The following is a 10,092-nucleotide window of genomic DNA, read 5'->3' as shown; positions in this document are numbered from 1 at the left end:
CCACACCCTCTCCCCTGCCAGACCCCCTCGGGGTCACACGGCCAATTTGGCCTCTGCTCTTTAGGGAAGCCACAGAGAAAGCACACAGGGTCGAGAAGCATGCAAAATAGTCTAAGCACTGGGGTAGATCCAAGATATTCAGGTTGGACCCAATCTCTGTCCCCCACGGGGCTCACAGACTTAATCCCCGTCTCTCCATTATACAGATGAGGAAACTGAGCCCTAGGGAATGAAGTGACTTGCCTAAGGTCACACAGCAGGCAAGGGGTGGAGCGGGGATTAGAACCCAGCTCCTCTGACTCTCAGGCTCGGGCTCTTCCCACTGGACCACACTGCTTCCCTGGCCTGCTGTGCGACAAGTTGCCTGACTTCTCTGTGCCTTAGTTTCCTCATCTGCAAAATGGAGATTCAGTATCTGTTCTCCTTCTTCTTAGGCAGTGAGCACCATGTGGGAGAGACATCGGGTCCATCCTGATCAAGTTTTATCTACTACAGTGCTTGCACATAGTAAGAGCTTAACAAAGTAATCGTTATTCTTTAGGAGACACTCACCCATCGACCGTACGCGTGTCGGTATTTATTATACGCAATGCAGAGTCGGAAACGTTGGTGAAGACGTAAGCCGGAGAAATCAGGTTCCACCCTGGATCCATCCCAGCACTTAGTACGGTGCCTGGCACGTAGTAAGTGCTCAACATTCATTCATTCAATAGTATTTATTGAGCGCTTTCTATGTGCAGAGCACTGCAGACACCATTAAAAAAAAACCAAGCAGGAGAGAACGTGGGAAGATTTGAGGAAGCACTTCTCGACGGATTGGTCCCAGGACACACGGTCCAGCTTCCACGGGAGGCCGGGGAAGGGATCTTCACTTCTGGACTGTAAGCTTGTTGTGGGCAGGGATCCTGTCTCCCAAATCCGCACATTGTACTCGATCAATCAATCAATCGTATTTATTGAGCACTTACTGTGTGCAGAGCACTGTACTAAGATCTTGGAAGAGTGCAGTATAACAGTTGGTACAATTGATCTCTGCCCACAAGGAGCTTACAGTCTAGACTGGGAGACAGACTTTTATTGGTCTGTGGATATGGACATAATAATAATAATGTTGGTATTTAAGCGCTTACTATGTGCAAGGCACTGAGGGATAGAAGGTGATCAGGTTGTCCCACGTGGGGCTCACAGTTTTAATCCCCATTTTATACAGATGAGGGAACTGAGGCACAGGGAAGTGAAGTGACTTGCCCACGGTCACACAGCTGACAAGCGGTAGAGCTGGGATTTGAACCCATGACCTCTGACTCCCCAGCCGGGGTTTTTTCAACGGAGCCACACTGCTTGCTATGGTGCTGAGGGAGGGTTGAATAAAGGGTGGAAATCCAACTTCAAGGGTGACGGAGAAGAGAGTGGGATGAGAGGGGACGATGGCTTAGTCGGGGAAGGCCTCATGGAAGAGACGTGCTTTAAAAAATAATAATAATAATGTTGGTATTTGTTAAGAGCTTACTATGTGCAGAGCACTGTTCTAAACGCTGGGAGAGATACAGGGTAATGAGCTTGTCCCATGTGAGGCTCACCTTAATCCCTATTTAATGTTAACGTTAGTATTTGTTAAGCGCTTACTATGTGCAAAGCACTGTTCTAAGCGCTGAGGGGATACAAGGTGATCAGGTTGTCTCACGTGGGGCTCACAGTTTTAATCCCCATTTTACAGATGAGGTGACTGAGGCACAGAGAAGAGAAGTGACTTGCCCACAGTCACCCAGCTGACAAGGGGCAGAGCTGGGATTCGAACTGGTGACCTCTGACTCCGAAGCCTGGGCTCTTTCCGCTGAGCCACGCCGCTTCTCATAATAATAATAATAATAATAATAATAATGGCATTTGTTAAGTGCTTACTAGGTGCAGAGCACTGTTCTAAGCGCTGGGGAGGATACAAGGTGATCGGGTTGTCCCCCATGGGGCTCACAGTTTTCATCCCCATATTACAGATGAGGGAAACTGAGGCCCAGTGAAGTGACTTGCCCAAGGTCACAGAGCTGACAATGGGGATGAAGACTGCGAGCCCCACGGGGGACAACCTCATCACTTGGTATCCCCCCAGCGCTTACAACAGTGCTTGGCACCAAGGAAGCGCTTAACAAATGCCATCAGTATTAATCAATACGACTGAGTGAGTGAAGTCTCTCTCTGTTACCGATTTGTCCATCCCAAGCGCTTAGTCCAGTGCTCTGCACATAGTAAGCGCTCAATAAATACGAATGAATGAAGGAAGGCATGAATGAATGAATGAGCGCGGACCATAGAGAGCGGGAGGGCGCCGGGCCGGAAGTTCGGCCAGCGCCGCTTCCGGAAGCGCCAGAGCGGCTTCCTGTGCCGCGCCCCCGCCGAGCCGGAAGTCGGGGAGACAAACAAACCGGCCGGGCCCGGCGCCGCACCGACCGCCCCCAGACAGACCGACCGACCGACCGACCCACCCGCCGCCCGCCCGCCCCATCCCCGCCGCCATGTCCAACATGGAGAGTATCCTTCCTCCGCCGCCGCCCCGGGGGCCGCCGGGAAGCCTGCGCCCCCAGCGCCCCCAGCGCCCCCTGCCGGCTCCCACCACCAACCCCGGGGCTCCATCGCCCGACCATCCCATTTCCCTCCCTCCCCCATCCCCACCCCTCTCCTCCCGCACCCCCTCATTTCCTCCTCCCCATCCTTCCCCTCCCCCCATCTCTCCCCTCCCCTTCTTTCCCCTCCTCCCCATCCTTCCCCTCCCCCCATCTCTCCCTTCCCCCCCATCCCCTCCCCATCCCCATCCTTCCCCTCCCCCATCCTTCCCCTCCCCCATCCTTCCCCTCCCCCATCCTTCCCCTCCCCCCATCCTTCCCCTCCCCCCCATCCTTCCCCTCCCCCCCATCCTTCCCCTCCCCCCCATCCTTCCCCTCCCCCCATCCTTCCCCTCCCCCCATCCATCCCCTCCCCCCCATCCATCCCCTCCCCCCCATCCATCCCCTCCCCCCCATCCATCCCCTCCCCCATCCCCACTCCCACCCCTCTCCTCCCCCATCCCCACCCCCACCCTTCTCCCCCCCCCCTCCCCTCCCCCACTTCCCTCCCTCACTCCCCTCTCTCCCTTCCCCACCCTCCCCTCCCCATTCATTCATTCATTCATTCAATAGTATTTATTGAGCGCCTACTATGTGCAGAGCACTGTACTAAGCGCTTGGGATGAACAAGTCGGCAACAGATAGAGACAGTCCCTGCCGTTTGACGGGCTTACAGTCTAATCGGGGGGAGACGGACAGACAAGAACAATGGCACTAAACAGCGTCAAGGGGAAGAACGTCTCATAAAAACCGATGGCAACTAAATAGAATCAAGGCGATGTACAATTCATTAACAAAATAAATAGGGTAACGAAAATATATACAGTCGAGCAGACGAGTACAGTGCTGTGGGGATGGGAAGGGAGAGGTGGAGGAGCAGAGGGAAAAGGGGAAAATGAGGCTTTAGCGGCGGAGAGGTAAAGGGGGGATGGCAGAGGGAGTAGAGGGGGAAGAGGAGCTCAGTCTGGGAAGGCCTCTTGGAGGAGGTGATTTTTAAGTAAGGTTTTGAAGAGGGAAAGAGAATCAGTTTGGCGGAGGTGAGGAGGGAGGGCGTTCCGGGACCGCGGGAGGACGTGACCCGGGGGTCGACGGCAGGATGGGCGAGACCGAGGGACGGCGAGGAGGTGGGCGGCGGAGGAGCGGAGCGTGCGGGGTGGGCGGTAGAAAGAGAGAAGGGAGGAGAGGTAGGAAGAGGCAAGGTGATGGAGAGCCTCGAAGCCTAGAGTGAGGAGTTTTTGTTTGGAGCGGAGGTCGATAGGCAACCACTGGAGTTGTTTAAGAAGGGGAGTGACATGCCCAGATCGTTTCTGCGGGAAGATGAGCCGGGCAGCGGAGCGAAGAATAGACCGGAGCGGGGCGAGAGAGGAGGAAGGGAGGTCAGAGAGAAGGCCGACACGGTAGTCTAGCCGGGATATGACGAGAGCCCGTAATAGTAAGGTAGCCGTTTGGGTGGAGAGGAAAGGGCGGATCTTGGCTATATTGTAGAGGTGAAACCGGCAGGTCTTGGTAACGGATAGGATGTGTGGGGTGAACGAGAGGGACGAGTCGAGGATGACACCGAGATTGCGGGCCTGCGGGACGGGAAGGATGGTCGTGCCATCCACGGTGACGGAGAAGTCTGGGAGCGGACCGGGCTTGGGAGGGAAGATGAGGAGCTCAGTCTTGCTCATGTTGAGTTTTAGGTGGCGGGCCGACATCCAGGTGGAGACGTCCCGGAGGCAGGAGGAGATGCGAGCCCGAAGGGAGGGGGAGAGGACAGGGGCGGAGATGTAGATCTGCGTGTCATCTGCGTAGAGATGGTAGTCAAAGCCGTGAGAGCGGATGAGTTCACCGAGGGAGTGAGTGTAAATGGAGAACGGAAGAGGGCCAAGAACTGACCCTCGAGGAACTCCAACAGTTAAAGGATGGGAGGGGGAGGAGGCGCCGGCGAAGGAGACCGAGAATGATCGGCCAGAGAGGTGAGAGGAGAACCGGGAGAGGACAGAGTCCGTGAAGCCAAGGTGAGATAAGGTATGGAGGAGGAGGGGATGGTCGACAGTGTCAAAGGCAGCAGAGAGGTCAAGGAGGATCAGAATGGAGTAGGAGCCATCGGATTTGGCAAGAAGGAGGTCATGGGTGACCTTAGAGAGAGCAGTCTCGGTAGAGTGGAGGGGACGGATCCCTCTCCTCCCGCCTCCCGCCCTTCCCTCCCCTCCCCCATCCCTCCCCTAAGGGCTTACTCTGTGCAGAGCACTGTTCTAAGCACTGGGGAGGATACAAGGTGATCAGGTGGCCTCACATGGGGCTCCCAGTCTTCATCCCCATTTTACAGATGGGTTCACTGAGGCCCAAAGAAGTAAAGTTCATTCATTCATTTAGTAGGATTTATTGAGCACTTACTATGTGCGGAGCACTCTACTAAGCGCTTGGAATGGACAAATCGCCAACAGATAGAGACGGTCCCTGCCCTTTGACGAGCTTACGGTCTAATCGGGGGAGACGGACAGGCGAGAACGATGGCAATAAATAGAATCAAAGGGACGAACATCTCATTGAAACAATAGCACAGCTGACAGGCGGCTGAGCCGGGATTAGAACCCACGACCTCAGACTCCCAAGCCCGGGCTCTTTCCCCTGAGAGCCACGCTGCTTCTCAGGGTCGGGACAAGACACCGTGGACGCCGCCAAGGCGGCCACTGACACTAGAATCAACTCTTCCCCCGGGTCTCGAACCCCAAGTCTTAACCGCGTGGCTCAGGGGGAAGAGCCTGGGCTTGGGAGGCCGAGGTCATGGGTTCGAATCCTGGCTCTGCCATTCGGCAGCTGTGTGACTGTGGGCAAGTCCCTTCCCTTCTCTGGGCCTCAGTTGCCTCACCTGTAAAATGAGGGTGACGACTGTGAGCCTCACGTGGGACAACCTGATGACCCTGGATCTCCCCCAGCGCTTTGCACATAGTAAGCGCTTAACAAATAGCAGCCGGCGACCCTGATGGGGGAGACTCCGTTTTTTATTTTATTCGAGAAGACAGTTTCAGCCGTGGACCCTGAGATGGGCCACCTTGCCTAGTGTGAGCTGGCGCCAGAAACCCCCCGCCCCAAGTCCTGGCATGATGCAGATTTTGGTCCAACCCGATCTCCTGCCCGCGGGGTGGGTTTTATTTTTAAGTTCCTTGACCTCCGCGGCGCAGAGCACCTGTTTAACTTGAAATTCGCTGCCAAAGAGCTGAGCAGGAACGCCAAGAAGTGCGACAAGGAAGAGAAGGCGGAGAAGACCAAGATCAAGAAGGTGCGTGCGGCCGGGAGCATCTGGGGAGAAGGGGCACCCAGCCGGGGGGGTGGGGGGGGAGGGCGATCCCTGCCGTGTCGGAGAAGCAGCGGGGTCCAGGGGCTACAGCCCGGGCCTGGGAGGCAGAAGGACCTGGGTTTTAATCCCGCTTCCACCCCTTGTCTGCTGCGTGACCTCGCTTGGCTTCTGCGTACCTCCCATCCCTAAAACGGGGACCGAGACTGCGACCTCCAGTTGGGACGGGGCCTACGTCCAACCCGATTTGCTACCTCAGCGCTTTGTAGGGGGCTTTGCACATAGTGAGCTCTCAAATATCACAATTGTTATGATGGCGTTTCTTTCGGGGGGAGCTTGGGAGTGGATCTCAGCCCCTCCCGTCCCCGGGGGGCATCCCCTGCTGTCCGGCGGACCCCCCTGCCTCCCAAAATGGATCCGCCACCCCCCATTCCTCGGTCAGGGTCCCTGGGGGTGGTTGGCGACCCCAGGGTTGCATCTTTGTTGGGGGGCCCCCCCGGCCTGGAAGGAAGCTCTGTTGGGGGGCCCCCCAACAGGAGGGACCCAGGGCCCGGGAGCACCCTCCTTCCCTCCCTCCTTGGATTCGATGGTGAGGGCGGCGAGGGCTGCGGCCCGTGGGCCACCGGCTGGTTTCAGGACCGCCCTGGGGAACGGGCACGTCCAGGCCGGTGCAGTCATTCGTTCAATAGTATTTATTGAGCGCTTACTATGTGCAGAGCACTGGACGAAGCGCTCGGAATGGACAGTTGGGCAACATACAGAGACAGTCCCCGACCGTTGACGGGCTCACGGTCTAATGGGGGGAGACAGACGGACAGAAACAAGACAAGTTAATCGCGGTAAATAGGATCGAGGGGATGGACGCCTCATTAACAAAATAAATAGGGTAATAAAAATATATACACGTGAGCACAGTGCTGAGGGGAAGGGAGGGGGGAGGAGGAACAGAGGGAAGGGAGGGAAACGGGGCTCAGCTGAGGGGAGGTGAAGGGGGGGCAGAGAGGGAGCAGAGGGAAAAAGGGAAGCTCAATCTGGGAAGGCCTTTTGGAGGAGGTGAGCTCTCACCTTGAGCCCAGGTGGCCGTGCCTGCCCCCCCGCCCCCATCTCCCCCAACAGGCCATTCAGAAGGGGAACACCGAGGTCGCCCGGATACACGCCGAAAACGCCATCCGGCAGAAGAACCAGGCCATCAACTTCCTCCGGATGAGCGCCCGGGTGGACGCGGTGGCGGCCCGGGTCCAGACCGCGGTGACCATGGGCAAGGTGAGACACGGCCTCTGGGAGCCCGCCCCCGCCCCCCGCCCCGGCGGGGCCCTCGGAAACCAGACCCCCCCCCCACCCCGGGCGAGGCCCAGCTTCAGGGGAGAAGACCGGGCCGGGCTTGGAGCCGCTCTCCCTCACTTTCACCTCGCGGTCAGTGGGCGGGTGGGCCTGTCGGGGTGGTCTGGCCGGGGGTGGGGGAGGGCACGGGCCTCTTGGGGGGGGTCTCGGGGGCGGGTCCTTTTGGGGGAGTCAGTCTGGGGGTCAGCGCAAGATCCCAAACCCCAACCTGGATCAGCCCCGTGGTTTCTACTGTAATCTCACTGCCAGGTGACCAAGTCGATGGCGGGGGTAGTGAAGTCCATGGATGCCACGTTGAAGAGCATGAACCTGGAGAAGGTAGGCGGTGTCTCCCCCCGCAACCTCCATCGCGCCCCCGCCCCGGTCCCCCGTGCGACCCCTCCTTCCTCACCCCCCCCCCCCCCCGGCGTCCTGACCGCGTCTCTCCACGGCAGATATCCGCCCTGATGGACAAGTTCGAGCACCAGTTTGAGACGCTGGACGTTCAGACGCAGCAGATGGAGGACACGATGAGCAGCACCACGACCCTCACCACGCCGCAGGTGGGTCCGGACTCCTGGGTCCCGAGGGCCAGAGCCGCCCGGCCACGCCGGGCCGCGCCCTGCGCGGGCGGATGGGATCTGCCCACCCCCGTCGCCTCAGTCCCTCGCCGTGCGGCCTTCTGCCGTGCCGCAACGCCCTCTGGCAGCCTGTCGGTACGGCTCCGTGGACCGGCTGTGGGAGCGGCGAGTTCCGGTGGCTGCCTCGGGCCCCGGGACGGAGGGAGAAAACGTCGCAGGCCGACCCACCTCTCTCTCTCTCGCCCTAGAACCAAGTGGACCTGCTGCTGCAGGAGATGGCGGACGAGGCCGGGTGAGTAGCCCGAGGCCGGGTCGTCCCTCCTGCCTTCCCAACACGCTCACACGCGCACGCCTACGTGGTGCTCCAATCTGCGCCTCCTCCCGTGAGACTGGAGATGAGTCGCAAAGCCTCCACCTGCCATCCACAGAGTCAACCGAGCGCAACATCTCCCGCCGCTGCCGGGGAGGGGGACCGGGAGGGGGGCGGAGGAGGTGGCCGGGGGCATCCAGAGCAACTCAGGCTGAGGCGTGGGCCCGGGCCGGAGCCTCCCCCTGAGGCTTGGGGGGTGGGGCGGAGGCGGGGGAGGTTCGGGGGAGCGGGTCAGGTTGAGGCGGGGGCCCGGGCCGGAGCCCCTCCAGAGATGGGGATGTGGGGAGGGCTGCCCTCTGACTTGAGGTCTGGTCTCGTTGCAGCCTGGATCTGAACATGGAGCTACCCCAGGGCCAGACAGGCTCCGTGGTGGGCACGAGCGTCGCCTCGACCGAGCAGGTGCGGCCCGTGGCCCGGGCTCGGGTTCGCCCGGGCCTCCGGGGGGGGGGGGGGGCCGGCCCGTGAGCCCGACCGGATTGCCGGCCCTGAGGGCGACTGAGCCCGCGGCCCTCCGGACCCCTAGCCCGTGGGTGGGACAGTGCTAGGGTCCGTGCTCCCTGCTGGGCGGTAACCTCTCCGGCCAGGCCCCCAAACCCCTCCGGGAGCATTTCCTCGGGGCCTACTGGGTGCTGGGCGCTATTCACCGAGCGCCTACAGGGCGCAGGGCACTGTAGTGGGTGCTGTTTCCTCCCGTGTGCAGGACGCTGTCCTGGCTGCTTGGGAGAGCACAGAAGAGTCAGCAGACAAAACCCCGCCCTCAAGGGGCTGACCGTTCAATAGTATTTATTGAGCGCTTACTATGTGCAGAGCACTGTACTAAGCGCTTGGAATGAACAAGTCGGCAACAGATAGAGAGAACTGGGTCCTGCTGTGGGAGGGGGTCTTCCCCTTCCGCACCAGGTGGCGAAGCCCACGCGGGCGGTGGCGGGGTGGGTCGGCCGCCCGAATCCGCAGGTGGACTCAGATGTCGTTGGTCTCCGCAGGACGAGCTGTCGCAGAGACTCGCCCGCCTCCGGGACCAGGTGTAACGGACCAGCCGCCGTCTCCCGCCCCCGAAACCGCTCTCCCACCTTCCGGCCCCCTCACCCCCTCGGGAAGAACCCTGCCTGTTCCCGGCTGGCGCCAGTTCCCGAATCCAGTACCCCGAACCCCCTCCGGGGTGCCCGCCCCGAGAGGATCGGAGCGTTCGGAACGGCGCGTGCCGAAGGGGGGGCGGGGGATCTCGGGGGGGGGGTCCCGGTCCCTTCCACGGGACCCCGGTGAGGTGAAAACAACCGTCTCTGATCCGTTTGTCCGAAACCCCGGTCCCAAACCCGGCGGGAGCCGTTCCGGACTGGGATGGCACGGGGTCCGGATTCGGTTTTAATCTGCACGGAGGATTGCCAGCGGTCGTCGAACTGGCAGCCCCGTGAGGCGTCCGGCCCCCGCCGACCGGACGGCGTGAGCTGGCTCTGGTCCGCGTCCCCCGGATCGCCAGCGGGCGTCGGGACGACGCTCCTGCCCGGAGCCCGGGACTCCCGCCTTTCGTTGTATAAATTACTATAAAAATGGTCTTGGTTAACGGGAAGCCCCGGCGGCCCCGCCCCATCCTTTCCCAGGAGGCCCGAGGGTCCTCGTTCGGTCTCCGGATTAATAATGGTGGTGTCTGTTAAGTACGTACCGTGTGCCGGCACTCTACCGATTGCCGGGGTGGATACGAGCAAATGGGGTTGGGCACAGTCTCTGTCCCCCCCCGGGGCTCATCGTCTCCATCCCCACTTTCACAGATGAGGTCACCGAGGCCCAGAGAAGGGAGGGGACTTGCCCGAGGTCACGCAGCGGATGAGTGGCAAAGCCAGGATTAGAACCCACGACCATCCGACTCCTGGGCCCGGGCTCTGCTTCTGGGAGACCCAGTGGATCGGGAGGGCGGCGCCTCCATTTGGGCTTTGCCAAGCCTCTGCA

General features: G+C 60.2%; 1 protein-coding gene across 1 annotated transcript; it reads left to right on the top strand.

The window, feature by feature from the left end:
- Positions 1-2,438: 2,438 nt before the first annotated feature.
- On the top strand, positions 2,439-9,715 carry CHMP1B (charged multivesicular body protein 1B). Its single transcript, XM_029067040.2, has 8 exons — positions 2,439-2,526; positions 5,765-5,862; positions 6,994-7,140; positions 7,468-7,536; positions 7,653-7,760; positions 8,027-8,070; positions 8,472-8,547; positions 9,132-9,715. The coding sequence occupies exons 1-8, from the start codon at positions 2,511-2,513 to the stop codon at positions 9,174-9,176; spliced, it is 603 nt and encodes a 200-aa protein (XP_028922873.1). The 5' UTR covers positions 2,439-2,510; the 3' UTR covers positions 9,177-9,715.
- The last annotated feature ends 377 nt before the right edge of the window (positions 9,716-10,092 follow it).

This window comes from Ornithorhynchus anatinus, chromosome 6 (genome assembly GCF_004115215.2).
Source record: "Ornithorhynchus anatinus isolate Pmale09 chromosome 6, mOrnAna1.pri.v4, whole genome shotgun sequence".
Classification (NCBI taxonomy): Eukaryota; Metazoa; Chordata; class Mammalia; order Monotremata; family Ornithorhynchidae; genus Ornithorhynchus; species Ornithorhynchus anatinus.
This window is presented reverse-complemented; position numbering and strand designations above follow the sequence as displayed.

Excerpts from the sequence above, each read along its gene's own strand:
- CHMP1B (XM_029067040.2), top strand. Across the intron at positions 5,863-6,993 it reads AGAAGACCAAGATCAAGAAG|GCCATTCAGAAGGGGAACAC; the intron begins GTGCGTGCGGCC and ends CTCCCCCAACAG. Across the intron at positions 7,141-7,467 it reads CCGCGGTGACCATGGGCAAG|GTGACCAAGTCGATGGCGGG; the intron begins GTGAGACACGGC and ends TCTCACTGCCAG.